Consider the following 26,732-nt stretch of genomic DNA (forward strand, 5'->3'; position numbering starts at 1 on the left):
GAGGCTTTTAAGCAGCGGTCGGGGGACCATCTGCCTGGTGTTCTTTAGCTGTGATTCCTACATTGTGAGGGGGCTGGGCTAGAAGACCCTCGGGTGGCCCTCCCAACTCTATACAGTCCTACAATTCTGCGGCAGGAGATCCACAGCCACTTCACACAATGCCCACTCCCAATTTTCATCAGAGAGACATGTGGCTTCAGTGTCTAGGTAGCTACCCCCCTACCTGCCACTCTTCCCCCACCCCACTTAAGCCGAGGGAATACCTGCCCAGAGAAGCTCCCAGGTGAGGCAAGGGTTAAGATCTACCTCTGGTAAATGGCTTTGTATCCCCCCCTCTTTCCCTTTTCTCTTCCTCTTCTATGCTATTTCCTTCTTTTGTGTTTTGTTTAATCTGTTTTTATTGTATACTAAAATAAAAGCTGCAAAGTTTCCTTTTTTATAATATCCCCCCCTCCAAACTAAAATGTTAGATAAAAACACTGATCCAGAGGAAAAGAAGGGGGTGGAGAAAGGATGGAAAAAGAAAAAGAGGTAGAGATAGAGAGATTTTTAAAAAGTTGGCTTCTTTAGCCTTGCACAGCCTCCCGCGGCTGGAGAGGCGCGCAAGGCTAAAGAGGATGGATTGCGCTCACTGACCTGGCTTCCTCTTTAGCCTTGCGCAGCCTTCCCCCCGGCTGGAGAGGTTGCGCAAGGCTTTTCCCCAGGAGGGAGAAGGGACTGACTGGCCGCGTCAGTCCCTTCTCCCTCCTGGGGAAAAGCCCGCAAGACCCGCGCGAAGCTTGTGTGTGGCTCTTGGGGGCTTTTCCTGCCTGTCTCCCCCCCGCATTTGCTCCATAGGACACCCAGACTTTCCCCCTTAGTTTTTAAGACGGAAAAAGTGCGTCCTATGGAGCGAAAAATACAGTATTTAAAAGGTGGCCAAAGCGGGAAAGTTCCCTGTCCAAAATTTAAGATATACAGTGGTGCCTCGCAAGACGAAATTAATCCGTTCCGCGAGTCTCTTCGTCTTGCGGTTTTTTCGTCTTGCGAAGCATGGCTATTAGCGGCTTAGCGGCTATTAACGGCTTAGCGGCTATTAGCGGCTTAGCGGCTATTAACGGCTTCGCGGCTAAGCGGCTATTAGCGGCTTAGCGGCTATTAATGGCTTCGCGGCTTAAAGAAAAAGGAAACAAACTCGCAAGAACTCGCAAGACGTTTCGTCTTGCGAAGCAAGCCCATAGGGAAATTTGTCTTGTGGAACGACTCAAAAAACGGAAAACCCTTTCGTCTAGCGAGTTTTTCGTCTTGCAAGGCATTCGTCTTGCGGGGCACCACTGTACACTGTATGTTACCTCGGGTTACATACGCTTCAGGTTAACTACGCTTCAGGTTACAGACTTCACTAACAGCAGCAGCAGGAGGCTCCATGAGCTAAAGTGGTGCTTCAGGTTAAGAACAGTTTCAGGTTAAGAACAGACATTCAGAACAAATTAAGTTCTTAACCCGAAGTACCACTGTACTTAAATGTTACATTATTGTGAGAAGTTACAGGGGACGAGGCAGGGGGCCTTCTCGATAGGGGAACCCACCCTGTGGAACGCCCTCCCATCAGATGCCAAGGAAATAACTATGCAACTTTTAGAGGACTTCTGAAGGCACCTCTGTATTGGGAAGTTTTTAATGTTTGATGTTTTATTATGTTTTTCTATTTGTTGGAAGTTGCCCAGAGTGGCTGGGGCAACCCAGTCAGATGGGCAAGGTAAAAATAATAAAATTATCATTATTGTTACTACAGTGTTCACTGCCTGAGATTCAAAAAGCCTGGCTCTGTTTTGGGATGGAGTTTGTTTAGTTCAGTCGTGGAATCTGTGCCATCTCCAATGCCAAGCGACTCTTTGGTCAACCAGAGAGAGACAGAAAAAAGAACAAAAGCAGGAAACTTGACTGAAGCTAATTCAACATCCCAAATCACTCTGAAGCCTACATTTAAGAAGGCCTGGGCAGTTCAGACAGCCTGATCGTGGTTTTAAACTGCAGAACTGGAGGAAGAATATTCACAGGGAAAACAATCAATAGCCATCCATCCAAGGTTTGCTGTGGGAGTGTTAACATCCCAGGTGCTGTGGGTGGCGCTGTTGAGCCCCATTGAAATATCAGAGGTTCGTCACATAGAGAGATGTCTTGATTTACAAAACAGATAGGATGATCCAATAGGGAGCCTTACCGAGAGAGTCCAAGATCCCACGATTCTCCTCCATGACTTCCTTATGGAGAGCTCTCTGGTCAGGATCCAGCAACGCCCACTCCTCGTCTGTGAAATGGACAGCCACATCTTCAAAGCACACTGGACCCTAACAGAACAGGAAAAAGGCTGTCCTCTTAGAGAACATTCACTTGGCTCTGTTGTTTTCTACAGCGGCCAGACCCCTCTCTGCCTTCCTCATCCCTCTCTCCTGCTGCAGCTTCTGCCTCGGAGTCTGGGCTGCTCTCTGCCACAGACTCCCTCTGCTCCCTGAGCCCTCTTCCCTCTCCAGCTTCAGACCCCTCCTCCTCCTCCTCCCAGTCGGCTCCCTCTTCTCTGGCTCCTCCCACCATTCCTCTGCATCCAACTGTGTCCAGCCAGTCTGCATCCAAGCAGTCCTTCCCCACAAGGCTCCTTCCCCCTACCTGATCTGGGTCCACAGCTGCTGCCTCCCCTCCACCACCATGAAAAGATGAAGGAGCAGGTCTTGGTGGCATCATTCCGTCACCTGGGAGAGACCAAGGTAAATGGAAACCGTGAGCGCCTGCTTCTCTCAGAGGTGAAACAGTGCATCTCTCAGTACAGATGGGGCTTGTGCAAGTCTCCCCTGCTAGCTTCCGGTTCCGCTCTGCCTTAATGGAGGCAGCGGGAGATCGTTGGCAAAGGAAAAACAAGGATGACTGAGGGTAATTCTCCTTGCAAGTTTCCCCCAGGGACAGGGGACAACGGGCTTCACTCGCAGTTCGTCTTGGTACCAGGCTCCGGCTCCGGCATGGATTGCAAGAGGCAGGGAGGCGCTGAGTGCAAAAGCCCTTGGCCTGCAAAACACCCTCCTTCGCCGCCATTAAGAACAGAGGTTCTCCTGTCAATTAGAGCTCAATTTGGACTAATGTACAGGCGTTGCTGGAAGAGATGAGATCATAAAGTGCGGAATTGAACCAGCTGCAAGGTCTTTAAGGTTTGAATTTGGGAATAAACTTCATTTGCTGCAAAAGACAGTGAGTGGGGGGAGGGGAGCCTATGGCTTCTTTATATAAAGTTTTCTTCTCTACACTAATGAATTGGCAGCCTGCGATTGAATACTAGTTGAAAATATCTATGTACCGGTGAGCAGGGAAGAAACTGGATTACAGATATGGAATATAACATCAAATGGAACTGTGTGTGTAAAAACAAAAAGGAAAAAGGGAGGGAAGCTCTATTTTGCAAAATGTTTACGATGGAAAATTAGAGCTGACTCTTCCCCATCCTTTATTATATACAGACTGAACTGATTAATGCTAAAAGGACTTGGAATTTAATTGGATAAAAGCACATTTATCTAAGGCCAGACAGAGGGGTGTAAGGAATCTGAAAGTTGTGTAGGAGCTGATAAGGTTCATTACTGAGTCATTTGCAGTTTGACGGATCCCTCTCCTTCCCAGGCAGAGAAGAAAAATGGCAAAAACTGATTATTTATTGGGATGGTGTGATTTTTGCAGCTGCTGTTAAAGTTGCCAAACAACGAAGCACAGGACAGAGCGATGGAGAATTCCTGAAACCACAATGGGATATTAGCTCCGCCCAAGGAATAATGGAGAACAGCAACAACCAGGAAAAGATAGACAGAACATTTTACAAGGACAGGAAGAAACATCACCAACAGAAAGATTGCCACACACGGGAAGAATAATGATACAGCTGGAGTGCCTCACTTGCTGCTGCTGCACCGTGAGTGTTGGGGAAGGCCGCTCCCTCCTCAGGCTACTTCCACCTGGCCTAGGGGGCGGGGCCCAGACTCACCTTCGCCACAGCTTTAAGGACACTGGTGCTTTTGCAGCAAATGTTAAAAATGTTTTTATATATTTTAAAGTGTTTTAAAGGTGTTTTTACTTTTTACTTGGTTGTACCACCGTGAACAGTGGTTTTTATTTATGTATTTTTATTTTGTTCCATTTTATTTTGGTTTGGTGTTGGATATTGAGTGGGGTGGGGATTGGTTTTGTTTAGGTATAATTGTTTTTGGTTTGTTTTGTTTTTCTATTTCATAAATGGAAGCTAGTATTAGGCTTGGGATTGCAACCGTGGAGGGGCGAGGGAGGTATGGCGGTGGGGACAGATGTTATAGGCGAAGGGGATCGAGATACGGATATGCTCGTACCCCTTCCAATCTGCGCCCCATCCCGAGGGACGAGGGTAGGGTGAGCAAGGATTACTCACCTCCGTCACTGGTGCTGTGCAAGGCCAGGTCTATAGGCAACAAAACCGCCACCCTGCAAGATTTCTTTACCTCGCAGGCAGTCAACCTGGCTTGTGTGATGGAGACCTGGGTGCACGAAGGGGAAACAGTTACCTTACGAGAGATGGCGCCCCCGGGTTTCTCCGTCCTCCACCAGTTGCGGGCTGTGGGCCGGGGGGCATTATTAATCCGGGAAGATTGTTCTTTCAGGGCTCTACCATCCCCATCGATCCCCGGCATTGAATGTGTTGGCCTAGCGTGGGGCTCCGAGGTGAGCTTGGCTGTCTGGCTGGTGTACCGGCCACCTCGCGCACCAGCAGCCACCCTGTCAGGCCTGCTGGAGGCGGTGGCCAGCTGGGCCTTGGCGTTCCCTAACCTATTGATATTGGGGGACTTCAACTTCCACGCTGATGCCACTCCCTCCTCACAGGCTCTGGACCTGGTGTCTTCCACTAGGGCTCTCCCAGTTTGTTTCGGGCCCCACACATCAAGCAGGCCACACGCTGGATTTGATCTTTGGCGTCGGTATAAATGTGATCATGTCTCCTTCGATGAAGGTGCCATGGTCTGATCACTATGCTCTGAAAGCCAGGACTGACTTTCCACCCCCACCCTGCTTAGGTGGCGAGCCGATTTGGGCTCACCTGCAGAGGCTGATGGACTCTGATAGATTCCGCCAAGCCTTGTGGGACCTTGCTCCCCCTGGCGACTCATTGACTGAGCTTGTTGAGGGCTGGAATATCCAGCTACTGGGAGCCATCGATGAGATCGCACCTAAGCGCCCTCTGCGACCCCGCAGAAACCGGGCTCCCTGGTTTACCGAGGAGCTCTGGAAAATGAAGCGGGACCTCAGGCGGCAAGAACGAGTATGGCGGGGTGCCCGTGACGGAGCCTCAAGAACATCTTATAGGGTTTTTATGAAAACCTATGAGATGGCAGTGAAGGCCGCTAAGAAGTCTTACTTCTCGGCCTCCATTGCATCCGCTAGCTCTCGCCCGGCGCAATTATTTAGTATAATTAGGTCTTTAACGTCCCTTGAAGGACAGCCAAATTTAAATAACAATTTGACACACAGCTGTGAGGCATTTGCGAGCTTTTTTGCGGAGAATTTGCATTACCAAAGAACTCTGGAAATTGAAGACTCCTTCGTGGAGATCTTTAAGGATATACCGAAGCATATTTTAGATGTAAGAACCTACTACAAAGACCTGGTTGTTTTACTGAGAAGGAACAAAATACTCTTCAGGTGGGAATTTCCCCAAGGCCTATCCTTCAAATATAAAGGAAGGAAAATAAGAATAAAGACAGTGAGTGACAAAGACAAGTTTTTGAGAGACCACGAAGAAGATCTTCAGAAGTGGAATCTGGAGAGGAGCTAAACCCATCAGGAAAAGGAATATTGGACATAGTAAATTTATCATTTGGACTGAAACCACCGACAGAAGAAGATCTACTTGGAGCAGTAGGAGGAGAAAGTAAATAATTTCATCATGGCTCTGCAACTGTTAAGTTGGAATTGTAACGGTTTGAACCTTCCCCGAAAGAGAAAAAATGTTTTTCACATATTGAAAAAAGAACAATTGGACTTGATCTGTTTACAAGAAACATGTGATGAGGTTACATAGAAAATTACTTATTAACAAAAGATTAGGACAAGAATTCATCTCATCTGATAAAGTAAAAAAAAGAGGAGTGGTGATTTATGCAAAGGAAAAATTGCTACCGAAATTGATCTTTAAAGATGAACAAGGAAGATTTTTGGCAATTGAAATTCAAGTTCAAGGAGAAAAATTTTTGATTGTAGGAATTTATGCACCGAATGAGGGGAAATCTGATTTTTTTAAGAAGTTGCTGTCAGTATCTCAGCTCACAGTCAGAGGTAAACTGGCCTCCCCCAGGCAATTGAGCTGGATACTTGATGACCTCTCCGCTGCGTCTCCCGGCAGGCAAGGTCATAAACCCGGCGATTCTCCTCATCAGTCAGACGTGAGGAAAACACACCCTCTGCTTCACTCTGCTTCTCTCCCTCCCTGCATTCTCCCCAGGGAGGGGAAATGAGACAGACAGGAGTTCTATTTACATGTTTTATTCCTGTCATTCAGCAGTACATAGAAATGCGACTGCACCCTTCAGTCTCCATCAGAAGAGTCACAACTCCACCCCTGTACTTCCAGCACAGGTCATATGACACTCTGAGCTAACATCCGGTGCTCAGTACAGAGAATAGACTTCCACTTTTCTCCAAGAGTACATCTGCAAACCACAACATCCTGTTTTGCATTCCAGCCATCTGGAGCTGGCTTTTGCCTTGCTGCTTTTTCCCAACAGTTGCATGAGACCTTATTGGACTATTTGGATTACAATCTAATTTTGATGGGAGATATGAATGGAGTAGTATCTACAAATATGGATAAAGCACAAAGACAGGTAGTCTCTAAAGATGGAAGATTACCAAAGACTTTCTTTGAAATGACTGAAAACATGGACTTGATTGACATTTGGAGAACAAAGAACCCTCTTGAGAGAGAGGGAACTTTCTTCTCTGAAACTAAAATGACATGGACTAGAATTGACCAAATATGGGTTACTAGAGGGATGGCACCAAAGATAAAGAAAGTGGAAATCTGCCCAAAAACGTGCTCCGACCATAATGCTGTAAGGATGGAGATGAAGTTAACAACAGCTGGTTCCTTCAGATGGAGGATGAATGACACCTTATTTAGAGATGAAGAAGTATACAAAAAGGCCCAAAAAACTTTGAGAGACTATTTTGAAATAAATATAAAGACTAACGTTGAAAAAAGAGTAATCTGGGATGCAAGTAAAGCTGTTATGCGAGGATTCTTGATACAACAAAATGCAATAAAGAAGAGAAGCCAAAATGAGAAAAAGGACAAGATTTTGGAAAAGATAAAAGAAGGGGAAAAGAAATTAAGATCCAAACCAAAGTCCCAAGAGATTTTGAGAGAAATTAAGTTATACCAGACACAATATATGGAATTAATGAATCAAGAAATAGAATGGAAAATCAAACAAATGAGACAAAAGACATTTGAATCAGCGGATAAATGTGGCTAACTATTGGCTTGGCAAATCAAGAAAAGACAAAAATTAAACACGGCTACAAATTTAGAAGTGGAAGAAAAGAACATCTATAACCCAAATGAAATTAGAAACTGCTTCCAGAGATATTTTAAACAACTATATTCACAAGGGCCGTAGAAAGAATTGGACATAGACGAATTTCTTAAGAAACATGGATTACAAAAAATTTCTCATCAAAGCAAAATAGCTTTGAACCAGAAAATAACTGAACAGGAGATAGAAGGTGCCATTCAGAACATGCAACTGGGCAAATCTCCAGGACCGGATGGGCTGACTTCTAGATACTACAAAGCTTTGAAGGAGTGGTTATTACAACCTTTGAAGGAAGTCTGCAATGAAATTTTAGAGGGGAAAAAGGCACCAGAATCGTGGAAAGAAGCTTATATTACACTCATACCGAAAACAGAGACTGAAAAGACTCAGCTTAAGAACTACCGCCCTATAACGTTACTTAATGTGGATTACAAAATCTTTGCTGACATTTTGGCTAAAAGGCTGAAGAAAGTATTGATGGAAGAGATTCATAAGGACCAAGCAGGCTTTCTAAACCCAGGAAGACATTTGGCAGACAATGTGAGGAATATAATAGATGTTTTGGAAAAACTAGAAGTGAATATAAACACCAAAGCAGTATTGATATTTGTGGATGCGGAGAAAGCTTTTGACAACATTTCTTGGAGTTTTATGAAGAAGAATCTACATGGGATGGGGGTAGGCCAAGGATTTGAGAATGGTATGGGTGCAATATATTCTGAACAAAAGGCTAAGCTAATTGTAAATAATGTGGTCACGGAAGAATTTAAAATAGAAAAAGGGACACGACAGGGGTGCCCAATTTCCCCATTGCTTTTTATATCGGTCCTGGAGGTCCTGCTAAACATGATTAGAAGGGATCAGCTGGTTAAAGGGGTACAGGTCGGAGCTAAACAGTACAAACTGAGAGCATTTGCAGATGACTTGGTACTTACATTACAAGAGCCAGACTCTAGTACTAAAAGAGTTTTAGAACTAATTCAAGAGTTTGGTCAAGTCGCAGGATTCAAACTCAACAAACTAAAAACTAAGGTATTAGAGAAAAATTTAACAGCTACTGAAAGCGAGAGGTTCCAGAATGAAACAGGTTTAACTGTGGTTAAGAAAGTGAAATACTTGGGGATTAACATGACAGCTAAAAATGTGAACTTATTTAAAGATAATTATGAGAAATGCTGGGCAGAAGTAAAAAAAGATTTAGAAATATGGTCAAATTTGAAGCTTTCACTGCTAGGCCGCATTGCTGTGATCAAAATGAATGTACTGCCTAGAATGTTGTTTTTGTTTCAAACATTGCAAATTGTGGACAAGATGGATTGTTTCAAGAAGTGGCAGAAAGATATCTCGAAATTTGTCTGGTAGGGCTAGAAACCTAGAATAAAATTTAAGATTTTAACTGATGCAAAGGAAAGGGGGGGGGGGATTTGCACTGCCAGACTTTAAACTTTACTATGAATCAGCAGCCTTCTGCTGGTTGAAAGACTGGCTGCTTCTTGAGAACACAGACATTTTGGACCTAGAAGGTTTTAATAACATTTTTGGGTGGCATGCATATTTATGGTACGACAAGGTTAAAGCTCACAAAGCTTTTAAAAATCACATTGTCAGGAAAGCATTATATAATGTCTGGATTAAATATAAAGATCTGTTGGAAAATAAAACCCCAAGGTGGTTGTCGCCAATGGAGGCAAAGGCTGTGACAAAACTCAATATGGAGGCCAAATGGCCGAAATATTGGAAAATTTTGGAACAGGAAGGGTCTTATTCAACATCTTTATCAACGACTTGGATGATGGACTCAAGGGCATCCTGATCTAATTTGCAGATGACACCAAACTGGGAGGGGTGGCTAACACCCCAGAGGACAGGATCACACTTCAAAATGACCTTGACAGATTAGAGAACTGGGCAAAAACAAACAAGATGAATTTTAACAGGGAGAAATGTAAAGTATTGCACTTGGGCAAAAAAAATGAGAGGCACAAATACAAGATGGGGACACCTGGCTTGAGAGCAGTACATGTGAAAAGGATCTAGGAGTCTTGGTTTCAAACTGGATAAAAAAATAGGATTCCAGGTGGAGAAATCGAAATTAGAGACAGAACTGCTTGAGCCAAAGACTAAAGTACTTTCGAGAATGTATAACTTGCTGCTTAAATGGAATACTCAGGATGAGACAGTCAAATCAGCCATGATAAAATGGGCTCAGGATATTGGGTATAACATTATGGTTGAGGACTGGGAAAGGTTATGGACCACCGGAATGAAATTCACGGCATGTAATGCCCTGAAGGAAAATATTATGAAAATGATATATAGGTGGTACATGACCCCAGTCAAGCTTGCAAAAATATATCACCTGTCTGATAATAAATGTTGGAAATGTAAGGAGGCTGAAGGGACATTCTTTCACCTCTGGTGGACTTGTCCAAGAGTGAAAGCCTTCTGGGAAATGATCTACAATGAGTTAAAAAAGGTATTTAAGTATACCTTTCCCAAGAAACCGGAGGCCTTCCTCTTGGGCATTGTTGGCCAGAAAGTGTTAAAGAAGGATAGAACTTTTTTTATGTATGCAACTACAGCAGCAAGAATACTCATCGCAAAACATTGGAAGACACAAGATTTACCCACACTGGAAGAGTGGCAGACACAATTGATGGACTACATGGAACTGGCTGAAATGACTGGCAGAATCCGAGATTTGGGAGAAGAAACAATTGAAGAGGACTGGAAAAAAATTAAGGACTATTTACAAAAACACTATAAGTTGTATGAATGTTAAGAATTTGCACGATTTGGAAATTTTAGCTTCAGCAATTAGATTTGGTGAAACAGGAAACCTAGTTATAAGTAAGAAAAGGTTGAAATTTAAAGTAATATTATGTTTAAATTTAAGGTACAAGTAATTGATAAAAAGTACTCTAAATCTAGAAATACAATATCTGAAAGGTACAAATAAGGCATGAAACAAGGTAATAATTTGCTGATATTTTTATTGTAAAGAATGCAGGGTGAGGGAGATGCGGGGAAGTCCAGTTGGTTGTATAAAAATGCTTTTGGAAAGTTGTATTTCTTCTTTCTTCTTTCTTTATTTCTTTTATTCCTTTCTTATATTTCTTTTTATATTTCTTGTATTCTGTGTATATCGTTGACTTTGTATCTGAAAAATGTAATAATTTTTTTTAAAAAATATATATATATATATAGGAGTCTTGGTTGACCACAAACTTGACATGAGCCAACAGTGTGACGCGGCAGCTAAAAAAGCCAATGCAATTCTGGGCTGCATCAATAGGAGTATAGCATCTAGATCAAGGGAAGTAATAGTGCCACTGTATTCTGCTCTGGTCAGACCTCACCTGGAGTACTGTGTCCAGTTCTGGGCACCACAATTCAAGAAGACACTGACAAACTGGAGCGTGTCCGGAGGAGGGCAACCAAAATGGTCAAAGGCCTGGAAACGATGCCTTATGAGGAACGGCTAAGGGAGCTGGGCATATTTAGCCTGGAGAAGAGGAGGTTAAGGGGTGATATGATAGCCATGTTCAAATATATAAAAGGATGTCATATAGAGGAGGGAGAAAGGTTGTTTTCTGCTGCTCTAGAGAAGCGGACACGGAGCAATGGATCCAAACTACAAGAAAGAAGATTCCACCTGAACATTAGGAAGAACTTCCTGACAGTAAGAGCTGTTCGACAGTGGAATTTGCTGCCAAGGAGTGTGGTGGAGTCTCCTTCTTTGGAGGTCTTTAAGCAGAGGCTTGACAACCATATGTCAGGAGTGCTCTGATGGTGTTTCCTGCTTGGCAGGGGGTTGGACTCGATGGCCCTTGTGGTCTCTTCCAACTCTAGGATTCTATGATTCTATAAACTGAAATTGCAGAGTTTTGAGAAATTAAAAGTTAAAGTGCGAGATTGGCTTCATTATTATCAAATAATGGAGGTTTACAAGTTGGACAGGAAAATTGGCTTCCAGGTGGAAAAATCAAAATTAGAAACAGAACTGTTAGAACCCAATACTAAGAACTTGTCAAGAATGTATAACTTGCTGTTGAAATGGAATACACAAGATGAAACAGTGAAATCAGCCATGATAAAGTGGGCACAAGATATTGGTCATAACATTATGTTTGCTGACAGTTGTGGACCACCGGTATGAAATTTACGGCATGTAATGCCTTAAAGGAAAATATTATGAAAACGATTTATAGGTGGTACATGACTCCAGTCAAGCTTGCAAAAATTTACCACTTGTCTGATAATAAATATTGAAAATGTAAAGAAACTGAAGGTACATTCTTTCACCTTTGGTGGACGTGCCCAAGGATTAAGGCTTTCTGGGAAATGATATATAATGAAATGAAAAAGGTATTTAAATATCCCTTCCTTAAGAAACCAGAGGACTTTCTTCTGGGCATTGTCGGCCAATTGGTGCCAAAGAAAGACAGAACATTCTTTATGTATGCTACAACAGCAGCAAGAATACTCATCGCAAAGTATTGGAAGACACAAGACCTACCCACCTTGGAAGAATGGCAGATGAAGGTGATTGACTACATGGGATTGGCAGAAATGACTGGCAGAATCCGAGACCAGGGAAAAGAGACGGCGGAAGAAGATTGGAAGAATTTTAAGAACTATCTTAAGAAACATTGTAAAATTAATGAGTGTTAAAATGATGCGGCTTTAGAAAGTAAGTGGATTACAGCTGTAAAGATTAAGTTAAAAGAAAAGAAAGGTTAACAATTAGATAAAATTAAGGGTGAGGATTTGCTGAACTAAATATTTAAAATTGGAATGCAGAAAGGGGAAGTATGAGGAGGTCGGTGAAGTAAGTTTTAAGAAAATAAGGATTTGAAATTATACCTGTTTTTTCTTGTTTGTGTTTGTTTGTATTGTTGTGTTTGATTATATAATTTGTGAAACTTTAATAAATATCTTATAAAAAAAAGAGGAAAGCCCACCACCTGTCCTCTTGACCTGTGCCCGTCTTGGCTGATTAGAGCGTGTCCAGACGAGGTGCGGGCCCCTCTGGGGGATATCATCAATTTGTCCCTTGGCACCTGGATATTCCCAGGGGAACTGAAGAAGGCAGTGGTGTGCCCGCTCTTAAAGAAAACACCATTAGGGGGGACTTCCGGGTTAGCGCCATCGGCAATGTCAGAGCTCCTGGGACTGAGAGGAACCCGCTCCGCGAGAATCGGCTCTTGCCGCCGCGGCGAAGGCGGGGACCCCTTAAAAATCCCAGGTGGAGGAAGCCTGGGAACGTGGGATTCGGCGGGCACCAAGAGGGCCTCCCCTACTTGCGGGGAAACCCATTTTGGGGCTCCGGAGCGAAGTGGGGTGAGCGGCGCGGTGCTTCAAACTGATTGCTACTTTCACGGAGTGAAGCCGCACAGCTGTTGCCGGAGAGCGCTGACTCTTTCCTGTGGACAATTGGATTTAAAAGTAACTACCCGTGAGTAAAGTGAAGAATTGGAGTTTTAAAAGTTGAATTTGGCAACGAACGGGGGGAGGCTTAAAACAGGAAGTCCGCCTTCCTCTTTTGTAAATAGTTGGAAGCAAAGAGGCTTAAGCTAAAGCCTTGGAAAGTTTTTCTTAAACGCCTAAATTTCCAGGATTAAAAATTAGTGAACCCCCCCCCCCTTGGAAGCAGGGGAAGAGGGGGAAGTTTGGACAATATTTGACTCCAAAAGAGAGGGAAAGAAGCTAAATTTCCATCGCTCAGAACCTGGGAACGGGCTGCCATTAAGATTGTTTTTTTCGGAAATATTTCATATATTAAAAAAAGAACAACTGGACATTATTTGCCTACAGGAAACACATGTGACAAGGCTCCACAGAAAAGTGTTAATAAATAAAAGATTGGGCCAGGAATTTATATCGTCGGACAAAGTTAAGAAGAGAGGTGTGGTGATATATGCGAAAGAGAGCCTGTCACCTAAATTCTTATTTAAAGATGAACATGGAAGAATTTTGGCAATTGAGATACAACATCAAGGAGAGAAATTGTTGATATTAGGAATCTATGCACCTAATGAAGGGAAATCGGAATTTTACAAGAAGCTGCAGGAGACAATGCTGGATTATCTGGACTACAACAACATCATAATGATGGGAGATATGAATGGGGTCGTATCAACTAACATGGACAAGTCACAAAGTCAAAACGTTACAAAAGACGGCAGACTACCTAAAACCTTTTTTGAAATGACAGACAATATGGATTTGATTGACATCTGGAGGACAAAGAACCCACTAGGAAGAGAGGGAACATTCTTTTCTGAAGCCCAACTGACCTGGACAAGAATCGACCAAATATGGATATCTAGAGGCCTGGCACCTAAGGTCAGAAAAGTGGAAATCTGCCCAAAGACCTGCTCCGACCATAATGCAGTAAAGATGGATATGACACTACTACCAACTGGATCCTTTAGATAGAAGATGAATGACAATTTGTTCAGAGATCAGGAAATTACCAAGAAGGCCCAAAAAGTCTTGAAGGATTACTTTGAGATAAATATGAATACTACGGTGGAAAAAAGAATCGTCTGGGACGCAAGTAAAGCCGTAATGAGGGGATTCTTGATACAACAGAATGCAGTAAAGAAAAGAACACAAAATGAGAAAAAAGATAAGATCTTGGATAAAATAAAAGAATTAGAGAAGAAGTTGAGACTGAATCCGAAGTCACAGCCAACTCTGAGAGAAATTAAACTTTATCAAACACAATATTCTAAACTGATAAACCAGGAAATTGAATGGAAGGTTAAATTAATGAAACAAAAAACGTTTGAGTCGGCGAATAAATGTGGAAAACTGCTAGCTTGGCAGTTGAAGAGAAGACAAAGATTAAATACGGTTACAAACTTAGAGGTTGAAGGAAAAAACATTCAGAATCCGGTGGACATTAGAAAGTGTTTCCAGAGATATTTCAAAAAACTATACACCCAAGGGCCGCAAGACGAAGTTGAGATTAAACAATTTTTGGCAAAAAATGGACTATCTAAATTGTCACAAGAAAATAGGACAATCCTGAATTCTAAAATAACACGACAGGAGATTGAACAAGCCATTCAGAACACGCAACTGGGCAAATCTCCAGGGCCAGATGGGCTGACCTCCAAGTACTATAAGACATTAAAAGACTATTTGATACAACCTTTGATGGAGGTCAGCAATGAAATTATGGAGGGGAAGAGGGCTCCGGAGTCGTGGAAGGAAGCGTTTATCACATTAATACCAAAGTCGGAAGCTGAAAAGACACAACTTAAGAACTACCGTCCCATCTCCCTTCTAAATGTGGATTACAAAATATTTGCAGACATTTTGGCAAGTAGATTTAAAAAAGTTTTAAATGAAGTAATCCATAAGGACCAGGCAGGCTTTCTCCCAGGTAGACATTTGTTTGCTAATACAAGGAACATTATTGACATTTTGGAACTTTTGCAAACAGATATAAATACAAAAGCAGTTTTAATCTTTATAGATGCGGAGAAGGCCTTTGACAACATCTCCTGGAAATTTATGATGGGAAATTTAAAAGAGATGGGAGTGGGACGGGGTTTTGAGAATGGGATTGAGGCGATATATTCAGAACAGAAAGCTAAACTGATAGTTAATAATGTGGTTACAGAAGAGTTTAAAATTGAAAAAGGAACACGACAAGGTTGCCCTATCTCCCCTTTGTTATTCATCTCGGTTCTGGAAGTGCTATTGAATATGATTAGAGAGGATCGGTTGGTGGAAGGAATTCAGGTCGGACAGAAACAATATAAATTAAAAGCTTTTGCAGATGACCTGGTTTTGACCTTGCAGAAGCCAGAGCCTAGTACGAAAAGAGTATTACAACTGATTAATGACTTTGGTCGGGTCGCTGGATTTAAATTAAATAAACAGAAAACTAAGGTTTTGGGAAAAAATTTGACAGATACAGAGTCAGAACGGTTTCAGAAAGAGACGGAACTTAATGTGGTTAAAAAAGTAAAATACCTAGGGGTAAACATAACAGCAAAAAATCTAAGTCTATTTAAGGACAATTATGAAAAATGCTGGGCAGAAATTAAGAGAGACTTAGATAGTTGGTCAAAATTGAAACTTTCTTTGTTAGGCCGAATTGCTGCTATCAAGATGAATGTATTGCCAAGGATGTTGTTTTTATTTCAAACACTTCAGGTTTTGGACAAGACGGAGTGCTTTCAGAAGTGGCAGAGAGATATTTCTAAGTTTGTCTGGCAGGGCAAAAAGCCCAGAATTAAGTTTAAGATATTAACTGATGCAAAACAAAGAGGGGGCTTTGCCCTGCCAGATTTAAAGTTGTATTATGAAGCCGCAGCGTTCTGCTGGCTAAAAGACTGGCTACTTCTTGAAAACACTGATGTGTTGGATTTGGAAGGGTTTAACAATGCTTTTGGATGGCATGCATATTTATGGTATGACAAGGTTAAAGCAAATAAGGCCTTTAAGAACCATATTGTCAGAAAATCACTGTTTAATGTCTGGACAAAATATAAAGACTTGCTGGAAAATAAAACCCCAAGGTGGCTTTCACCTTTGGAAGCTAAGGCCCGAAAAAGACCCAATATGGAGGCTAAATGGCCAAAATATTGGGAAATACTAGAAAAAGATGGAGACAACTGGAAATTGCAGAGCTTGGAGAAAATGAAGGATAAAGTGCGAGACTGGTTACATTACGCTCAGATTAAAGAAGTTTTTAAAAATGACAAGAAACTAGGGTTCCAGGTGGAGAAATCGAAACTAGAAATAGAATTGTTAGAACCAAAGACCAAGGTACTTTCAAGGATGTATAACTTGCTGTTAAAATGGAATACACAAGATGAAACGGTTAAATCGGCTATGATAAGGTGGGCACAGGACATTGGGTATAATATCATGTTTGAGGACTGGGAAAGGTTGTGGAGTACTGGATTGAAATTTACTGCATGTAACGCTTTGAAAGAAAATGTAATGAAAATGATATATAGATGGTATATGACCCCAGTCAAACTTGCAAAAATTTACCACCTGACTGACAATAAGTGTTGGAAATGTAAAGAGTGTGAGGGAACATTCTTCCACCTCTGGTGGACTTGCCCTAAAGTGAAGGCGTTCTGGGAAATGATTTATAATGAACTGAAAAAGGTATTTAAATATACCTTCACTAAGAAACCAGAGGCCTTTCTTTTGGGTATTGTCGGCCAAGGGGTGGTAAAGAAGGACCAGACATTTTTTATGTATGCAACAACAGCAGCAAGGATACTACTCGCAAAGCATTGGAAAGCTCAAGATCTACCCACACTGGAAGAATGGCAGATGCAACTGATAGATTACATGGAACTGGCTGAGATGACCGGCAGAATTCGTGACCTGGGAGAAGAGAGGACTGAGGAGGATTGGAAGAAATTTAAGAATTATTTACAAAAATATTGCAGCTTGAGTGAATGCTAAACAGGATGCTAGATCAAAATAACTGAGCACCACTAATTTAGATGATTTTAAGAAAATAAGTAAGACTGTGAAAATATAACTCTTTTTGAGAACTAGAAGATTATGAAACATAGAAGGGATATAAGAATGTAAATAAGATAATAAATTGCTGGCAAAATGTTATAACGATGAAAGTGGGAGCGGGAGATGTGAGGAAGTCCAAAGAAAATGTGAAATCATGTTAAGATATATGTTACATTGTTTATTATGTTTATTTCTATTGTAAAACCCAATAAACTTCTATAAAAAAAAAAAGATTGTTTTTTTCGGAGCTCTGCATAGACTGTGAATAGACCGTCCATTTGACAGCTAGTGAAACAAGAGTGATACGTTGTTTCAATTACCCTCTTCTGATTTAAAAGGGACTAAAAGGAGTAAAACAAACTGAGTAATACTAGCTGAGATTTGATATTAAATAACTGGTGCAATTGTGACTTAAAAAAAAAAAGAAGGCTACACTATGGACTAACATAATATAAATAGTAACTATTTCCCTCTAGAGGAGGACTTTGAAATTGCTACAAGGAGTGGAATTTTCCAACTCTAAAGATAAGATTCTGGGACTGTGGAATTGACCTTGAAGGGCTTAAGTGTTATGGCAGATGGAAAAGAAAAAATAGACCCGCCAATCCAAGACAAAACAACAAGGTCTGGGAAGTCTTGGCGAAGAGCTTCTACATCTGGCCCTCCGGCATCATCTACGGCTGTAACAACGCATTCTAAACCAAAAGGAATGATTGCAGAAGAGGCTCTGGCATTTGCTCTAAGCAAAATAAAGGAATCATTGGAACAAATGAATAAAAAATTGGATCAAAATACACAAAGTATAAATAGTTTGGGACAAAAAGTTAATTCTAATACAGAAGCTATTGAGAAATTGATTCAGGAGTCTAATTCAACTCGACAGATTGCAGAGGAAGCTAAGGAAAAGGTTGTTGCTGTGGAATTGAAGTTAACTCAACTGGAAACAGAGAGAGTTCCAGACCTGCAGAAGCAACTTGAGGACCATAAGTTGGCGCTTTCTATGATTGAGCTCAAAGAGAAACAGACAAACTTGAGGATTAGAGGTGTACCTGAATTGGAAAAAGATTCTTTGATAGACTATCTTACGGAGGAATTTGCAGACCATTGGGACTTGGATTTGGGAAAAGTGGAGTTCAAAATTGTGAGGGCCTTTAGACTTGGAAGAGGAGGGAAGAAGGAGAAGAACAGAATAAGAGACTGTTTGATTACCCTCCGATCTAAAGAAGAGAGGGACAAAATTTTGGGCTGGCATTACGACAAGACCTTGGTAATACATCAGTCAAGAGTGGAAATATTTAAAGATATTCCAAAACATCTTCTGGACCTTAGGTCCAACTCTGGAGATTTGGTTGCTCTGTTGAGAAGGAACAAAATTATCTTCAGGTGGGAATTCCCTCAAGGCCTTTCAGTTTCAAAGGAAGGAAAATAAAAATAAGATCAGTAGAAGATAAAATAAAGTTTCTGCTTAATTACGAAGAAGACCTACAGAAGGGAATTGGAAAAGACCCAACAGCATTGGACAGAAGATCACCAGATACAGGATTAGGGCAAAGAGCATTGGAGAGAAGATCACCAACCAGGGGAACGTTGGACATATCGACATTATCTTTTGGATTGGACCCCCCAGTGAACGTGCCAACACCACTACCAACAGAAGAGGAGCAAGCTTTGGGGGCAGTTGGGGGGGTATCAAAGTAACCACATGATGGTGCTGCAGGTCTTGAGCTGGAATGTAAATGGACTGAACAGCCCTGAAAAAAGGCGGAGTGTATTTCATTTATTGAAAAAAGAGCATTTGGACTTGATTTGTCTACAAGAAACACATGTGACAAGGTCACACAGGAAGTTATTGAATAACAAAAGATTAGGCCAAGAATTTATCTCTTCGGATAAAGTTTTAAAAAGAGGAGTGGTCCTCTATGCAAAGGAGAGTCTATCACCAAAATTTATATTTAAAGATGATCAAGGAAGATTTGTTGCAATTGAAATTCAAACGTAAGGAGAAAAATTCCTGAGAATACAGTGGTGCCTCGCAAGACGAAAATAATCCGTTCCGCGAGTCTCTTCGTCTAGCGATTTTTTGTCTTGCGAAGCAACCCTATTAGCGGCTTAGCGGCTATTAAAGGCTTAGCGGCTAAAAGGCTATTAGCAGCTTAGCGGCTTAGAAAAAGGGGGGAGCGAAAAAAATTGCAAGACTTGCAAGACGTTTTCGTCTTGCGAAGCAAGCCCATAGGGAAATTTGTCTTGCGAAGCAACTCAAAAACGGAAAACCCTTTCGTCTAGCGGGCATTCGTCTTGCGGGGCACCACTGTAGGTATTTACACACCAAATGAAGGAAAATCGGAATTCTTTAAAAAGTTACATGAGACCCTGATGGATTACATGGACTACAATATGATTTTGATGGGAGACATGAATGGCATAGTGTCTACAAATATGGATAAGGATATGGATAGTTACCAAAGATGGAAGACTACCAAAAACTTTTTTTGATATGACTGAAAATATGGACTTAAGTTGATATTTGGAGAACGAAGAACCCTCTGGGAAGAGAGGGAACTTTCTTCTCCGAGGCTAAAATGACATGGACAAGAATTGACCAAATTTGGGTAACTAGAGGACTGGTTCCGAAGACTAGTAAAGTGGAAATCTGCCCCAAGACCTGCTCCGACCATAATGCCGTGAAGATGGAAATGAAATTGACGCCAATTGGTTCCTTTAGATGGAGAATGAATGATACTTTCTTTAGGAATGAAGAATTCACTAAGAAGGCCCAAAAAACTTTGAGAGACTATTTTGAGATAAATATGAACACTACTGTGGAAAAAAGAGTAATCTGGGATGCAAGTAAAGCTGTCATGAGAGGATTTTTGATACAACAGAATGCAATTAAAAAGAGAATGCAAAATGAGAAAAAAGACAAAATCTTGGAAAAAATAAAGGAAGGAGAGAAGAAATTGAGGGTGAAACCAAAGTCGCAGGAGATTTTGAAAGAGATAAAGTTATATCAAGTACAATATATGAAAATGATGAATCAGGAAATAGAATGGAAGATTAAACAGATGAGACAAAAGACATTTGAATTGGCAAATAAGTGTGGAAAACTGTTGGCTTGGCAAATGAAAAAAAGACAAAAATTTAATACCATTATGTCAGGGGCTCAGGGACAGAGGCACAGGGGAGAGAGGAGATGGAGAGTGAAGGGGAAGGATCTGAGGGCAGCATAGGGGAGTATGACAGTGACCCGAGAGATTCCACGAGCTTCTCCAGCGAATCAGAAGATTCCCAGAAGGAGGTGCCGATGGTCAGGGCAAGGGGGGTCCCAGGGGGGACACACCAGAAACGGGGCCAGCGGGGACTCCCAAAGCAGCAGCTGGAGATCAGGACCAGCTTCCCCACCAGAGCATAGTGGGGGGGAAGAGTCCCAGGTGTCAGGGCCAGCGTCTCCTCCAGCAGGGAGAGAAGATGAGTCGGGACTGACCACGCCTCTGTCGGAGAGTGGGGGAACGGAGGGGAGGTCAGTTCCAGCTAGCCTCCCCGAAGGGGGAAGCAGTGACAGGAGCAGCGTAACGGTCAGGAGGAAGGTTGCCGGCTGGGCGCGCGCGCCAAGTTCGAATGTACAGGCGCGCGGGACAGCAGAAAACCCGGATGGGGAACCAGGTCCTAAAGCCCGCCGGAGGCAGGGGGAAGACTCAGGGGACTCAGCGTCAGAAGAGTCTAGGAAGGGCGAGACCCCAGCTGACAGGCGGACCCAGAGGAAGAAAGAGCAAAGGAAGAGGTGGAGCAAGGCTAGAGTCTTAAACTGGTGTCTGGGGGGAGGAGATTCAGACGGAGCTTCGGCGGTCTAGAGCTTCAGACGTAGAGCTGCACGCTGCTGATGTGAAAGACAAACTGAACTTCAATAAAGACTTTTGTATATAACAACGAACTGGCGTTGGTCCTTTGTGAGCTGGGACCTCGGGCAGCTCTGACAGTAAGCTCCGTCTCCAAAAAAAATTTTTTTTTTTGCGAGCTCACGAAGATAGGCAAAGATGACTACGGAGGAGAAGGTGACAGAACTGCAAGAAGCAGTCACGAGGCTTTACGCAGAAGTAGCAACCTCCAGAAAGAGAGAAGAGGAAACAGAAGCGCGCTGCCGAGATCTGCAAACCAGGTGGGAACGTTTGGGCAAAGAGGGGCTGCCAGGACCCAAGCCGGAGGGAGTTGGCCTCGGGAAAAGGGGGGGCAGCATCGTAGCCCACTTCGACGGGAACCTGCAGCAGTATCCCAACTTCAGAGCAGACATAGTTTTCGCACTCAATTTGCTTCGGAAGGACTTTAGAGATGAGGAGGAGAAAGTAGGGTTCATAATAACTCATCTGCATGGGGAAGCTAAATCGTGGCTGCGCAATTTATGGCGCGAAAATGATCCCGCCCTCCAAGATTCAACTGCATTTATCGAGGCTATGGACTCTTGTTTTAAATCAACGGTGGATGTGGATGTGGCCAGGAGGGAAATGCATGGGCTGAAGCAGGGCAAAGCCACGGTGAGACAACATCACTCCCGCTTTTTTGCATTAGTTAATGTGCTGGGCTGGGAGAAGGACTCTGCTGCCGTAAGGGATCTGTTCTGGGAGGGGCTGAATGGGGCCGTGAAAGATGAGCTGGCGAGGGGGGAGAGACCCAACAGTACCACAGAAGTCGTCCAGAGAGCGCTGGCGGTAGGGGTGCGCCTGGAGGAACGCCCTTGGAGCAGGGATGAGGGACGTATGGCACGCACACCAGCCAGAACTCCCTTCCTACCCCGAGAGACAGGGCGCGCGCAATCCACGCCTCCACTGGGGGGGGGGAGAAGAGCCGATGGAGATAGGTGGTGCTAGGGCTCAGACAGCGACCAGAGCCCAAACACCAGGAGCAGTCAAGACGAAGGCTCCTAGAGGGAGCAGGAAGTGTTATATCTGTGACAGTGCACAGCACATGGCCAAAGAGTGTCCCCGGAGGATCCAGAAGCACACTGCAGCCTCAGTAACAGTAAGAGGAGCAGTTCAGCAGGGGGAACAGCTACAGGGAAACGACGAAGCCTGGTTGGAGGCAGAGGCACTGGGGCCCAGCCAGGCGAGTCAGTGAAGCAGTCCCCAGAGATTTTGCAGCCCACAGACCCCCTCCCACCCAAACCAGTGGTGCAACTCACCGCATCGCTACAGCTGCCCAATGGACTCACCCTGGAAGTCCCTATTACCATTGACTCTGGTAGTAATGCAGACTTTGTAGGAGTGGACTTCATCAAGCTACATCGCATAGCGCTCCTACCAGCCACGATGCCCCTAAACGTTGTCACGGTCGATGGCAGAGAGCTACTGGGTGGACAGGTGGTACAGCAAACGCCGCCTATGGTACTGCAAATTGGAAATCACCGCGAAGTCATCAGCTTCAACGTCACCCACCTGTCGGACACGCCCATAGTGTTGGGCATGCGTTGGCTGGATAGGCACAGCCCGGCATTAGCATGGTACCAGCGGCAATTGACCTTCTGCTCCTCCTACTGCGCAGAACACTGCATCCGGACCAGCCAGGAAGAGGAGGGGCGAGAGGATGAACTGCAGCTACACCTAGGCATGGTGCAGGCGGTACCCAACAAGTACAAGGCGTTTTTGGAGGTCTTCTGCGAGAAGGAAGCGGACAAGCTGCCTCCCCACAGGCCTTACGACTGCGCGGTTGACCTCCTACCGGGGGCGACGCTGCCGACTGGAAAACTGTATTCCATGTCTGAAGACGAACTGCAAGAACTCAGGGAGTTCATAGATCACAACTTGAAGCGGGGATTCATCCAAGAATCCAAAGCAGTGGGGGGCAGTCCCGTGTTTTTCGTGAAGAAGAAAGACACGCCCCAACGAAGATTGGTAGTTGATTACAGGATCATAAATTCCAGGACAAAGCCCACAGCATTCCCCATGCCCAAGATCGACGACCTGCTCGCGACGGTGAGGAAGGGACGAATCTTCACCAAGTTGGATCTACGAGGGGCGTACCACCTTATACGCATGCGGGAGGGTGATGAGTGGAAGACGGCCATGTTTACGCCTTTAGGCACCTATGAATATAGAGTTATGCCGTTTGGTCTGCAAAATGGCTCCCATTGTTTCCAAGCCTTCATGCACCACGTGTTAGCGGGCCTCCTCTACAAGAAGTGCGTATGCTTCCTAGACGACATCCTGATCTTCTCGGAATCGCAGGAGGCTCACGAGGGAGACGTCAAGGAGGTCCTGCAGAGACTACGGGAGCACAGACTGTACGCCAAACTGGAGAAGTGCCAGTTCGACGTGACGGAGGTGGATTTCCTGGGCTACAAGCTGTCCGACAAGGGACTCGCCATGGACAGCACCAAGGTCCGCTCGGTGTTGGACTGGAAGAGCCCGCGCAATCGGAAAGAGGTCCAGAAGTTCGTCGGCTTCGCCAACTTTTATCGCAAGTTCATCAAGGGGTTCGCGAAGGAGACGGCGGCCATCACGGACACCCTCAGCTCCAAGAGGAAGAAGTTCACCTGGACGGACCAGGCGGAACAGTCTTTTCGGAGACTCAAGCGTCTCTTCGCGTCCGAAGAACAGCTGCTACACGTAAACCCCAGCAAACCAATGAGGGTTGAAACGGACGCCTCAGACAGAGCGGTGGGGGCGGTCCTGTTGCAGCGAGATCCGCAAGGGAACTGGAGGCCCTGAGCATTCTACTCCAGGAAACTCAGCAAGTCGGAACAGAACTACACCATCTGGGACAGGGAGTTGCTGGCCATTCATGCAGCCTTCAAGGCGTGGCGGCACTTCCTCATCGGAGCCAGACACACTGTGCAGGTCTGCACGGACCATAAGAACCTGGAGTACTGGCGCACGGCGCGGTTCCTGAACCAGAGACACATCCGCTGGGCGGAGTTCTTTGCGGATTTCGACTTCCGGATAGAATACATCCCGGGAGACAACAACGTCATGGCAGATGCACTATCCAGGAAACCGCAGTATCTCGAGAAAGCAGCACCGGTGGCGGCCAAACACATTTTCGCACCGAAAGCGTGGGCATGCGCTTCAGCCACAGTGGACCTGGACGCAGTGCGTCGAGCGCTGCAGACGGACTCGTTCGCACAATCCAAGATGGAGGAGGTGCGAAGAGGCACAGCGAAGGACGACGAGTTCCAGATACGCGACGGGCTGCTCACCCGCAAAGGGGCTCTCTACGTGCCGGGATACGACCTCCACGCGAAAGTCCTGCAGCAGTTACACGACGCGCCCAGTGCGGGGCACTTCGGCAAGGACAAGACGGCGGAATTAGTGGCCAGAGACTTTTGGTGGCCCCAGATGAGGGGAGAAGTCGCGGATTACGTCTCTAGGTGTGACACATGCCAAAGGGCCAAACCAGTGCACAGGAAGCCGGCGGGACTGCTGGAACCGCTACAGACGCCGCTCAAACCGTGGGAGAGAGTGGCCCTGGACTTTGTCACAGATCTGCCCAGCTCGCGAGGCAAAACAGCGGTACTCGTGGTCGTAGACCTGTTCACCAAGATGGCGCACTTCATTCCTTGCGCGAAGGTGGCCACAGCGGAACAGACCGCCAAGCTGTTCATAGACCACGTGTTCAAAGTTCACGGCTTACCACGGTCCATCCTGTCCGACCGGGGTCGCCAATTCATCTCGAGCTTCTGGCAGAAGCTGCTGGGCATCCTGAACGTCAAGATCAACTTAGCGTCGGCACGACACCCGCAAACCAACGGACAAGCGGAGAGGGTCAACGCCATCATGCAGCAGTACCTGCGATGCTACGCGAATCAACAGCCCTCGACCTGGGTGGACTACCTACCGCTGGCCGAGTTTGCCTACAACAACACGAAGCACGGGTCTACAGGGGTGACACCGTTCTTCGCCAACAATGGGAGGCATCCCCGAACCTTCCCGGGTTTAGAGACGAAGGGGGAGGGGGAGCCAGGGGGAGCAGAGCACTTGGCAGCAGAGTTACAGGAGGTCCACGAGCAACTCCATAGGCACTTGGAACTAGCAAAACATGCCTACAAAATGCAGGCAGACAGGCACAGGAGAGTCGGGGAAGACATCCAGGTGGGGGACTGGGTCTGGTTAGCGGCCCAGGCAGTGCCGGGCAGAACGTTGGCTAAGAAGAAGCTCAGACACAAGCAGCTAGGGCCTTACCAAGTCGAAGCACAAATCAATCCAGTGGCCTTCCGGTTGACACTCCCGGAGGGCTCCAGAATGAACCCAGTCTTTCATAGGTCGGTGCTCACACCCTACAAGGAACCCCACAGGTTTCAGGCGCCAGGGACCGCACCACACCCACTCAGAAAATCGCCAACGGGGGAGGAGTCACCGAGGGCGGCGCCACTTAACGAGGTCACAGAGATTTTAGACTCGAGATGGGGGGAAGAGGGAGTTGAATATCTCCTCGCCAGGGAAGGTACCCCGGCCAGCGCCAACAGGTGGGTACCGGACTATGCCTTGGAGGAGCACTACCTCAAAGACGAGTTCCATGCACTCTTCCCGCACAGACCTATGCCGGCAGATTATTTCGACGACTGGCTTTTCACACCCACACTTTCAGCCAGCACGTTCCAGGGGTTCTCATCAGCTGAGGAAACGGCGCCAGAAACAAGCTCCCCAGAGGGATCACTCTCGGGGTTTGGCACAGACCGCTCTTATTGGTGGGACACTCAACCGGAGGTGGGGTGGAGCAGGGAACTGCTAAGGGGGCCCTTACACGCAGCATCACCCGAGGTAACAGGAGGAGGGATGGACATGGACGTGTTGGGGGAGGATCCTGGGTTCGAGCACGAATGCAGAGAGATGAAAGCAGAGGAGATCGACGTCGACGAGCCCATTACAGACTGGCCGGATCCAGCTGGCCGGCTGCACACCAGGGGGAACGAACGGTATCCAGCACTCACCCCCACAGCACTGGAGCACCCGGAACCCGCACCCGAAGAGAGGGAGGGGGGAAGGGGGGGCTTCGAGGGGGGGATGGATGTCAGGGGCTCAGGGACAGAGGCACAGGGGAGAGAGGAGATGGAGAGCGAAGGGGAAGGATCTGAGGGCAGCATAGGGGAGTATGACAGTGACCCGGGAGATTCCATGAGCTTCTCCAGCGAATCAGAAGATTCCCAGAAGGAGGCGCCGATGGTCAGGGCAAGGGGGGTCCCAGGGGGGACACACCAGAAACAGGGGGCCAGCGGGGACTCCCAAAGCAGCAGCTGGAGATCAGGACCAGCTTCCCCACCAGAGCATAGTGGGGGGGAAGAGTCCCAGGTGTCAGGGCCAGCGTCTCCTCCAGCAGGGAGAGATGAGTCGGGACTGACCACGCCTCTGTCGGAGAGTGGGGGAATGGAGGGGAGGTCAGTTCCAGCTAGCCTCCCCGAAGGGGGAAGCAGTGACAGGAGCAGCGTAACGGTCAGGAGGAAGGTTGCCGGCTGGGCGCGCGCGCCAAGTTCGAATGTACAGGTGCGCGGGACAGCAGAAAACCCGGATGGGGAACCAGGTCCTAAAGCCCGCCGGAGGCAGGGGGAAGACTCAGGGGACTCAGCGTCAGAAGAGTCTAGGAAGGGCGAGACCCCAGCTGACAGGCGGACCCAGAGGAGGAAAGAGCAAAGGAAGAGGTGGAGCAAGGCTAGAGTCTTAAACT

At 45.5% G+C, this 26,732-nt stretch overlaps 1 protein-coding gene and 1 long non-coding RNA gene across 2 annotated transcripts in view; both read right to left on the reverse strand.

The window, feature by feature from the left end:
* The window catches only part of LOC308484549, a 95,951-nt gene that overhangs the window by 17,630 nt on the left and 51,589 nt on the right, over positions 1 to 26,732 (reverse strand). The gene's annotated exons all lie outside the window — the stretch shown is intronic.
* Positions 1 to 26,732, reverse strand: part of LOC308484117 (uncharacterized protein) — a 50,451-nt gene that overhangs the window by 4,356 nt on the left and 19,363 nt on the right. Inside the window, exons 4-5 of the mRNA XM_081018697.1 lie at positions 2,647 to 2,729; positions 2,204 to 2,330 (exon numbers count right to left, since the gene is read on the reverse strand). Coding sequence (XP_080874823.1) covers positions 2,204 to 2,330; positions 2,647 to 2,729 — 210 coding nt within the window. The remainder of the gene's footprint in view (positions 1 to 2,203; positions 2,331 to 2,646; positions 2,730 to 26,732) is intronic.

Source organism: Podarcis pityusensis (genome assembly GCF_964106645.2).
Source record: "Podarcis pityusensis genome assembly, chromosome: 8".
NCBI lineage: Eukaryota > Metazoa > Chordata > Lepidosauria > Squamata > Lacertidae > Podarcis > Podarcis pityusensis.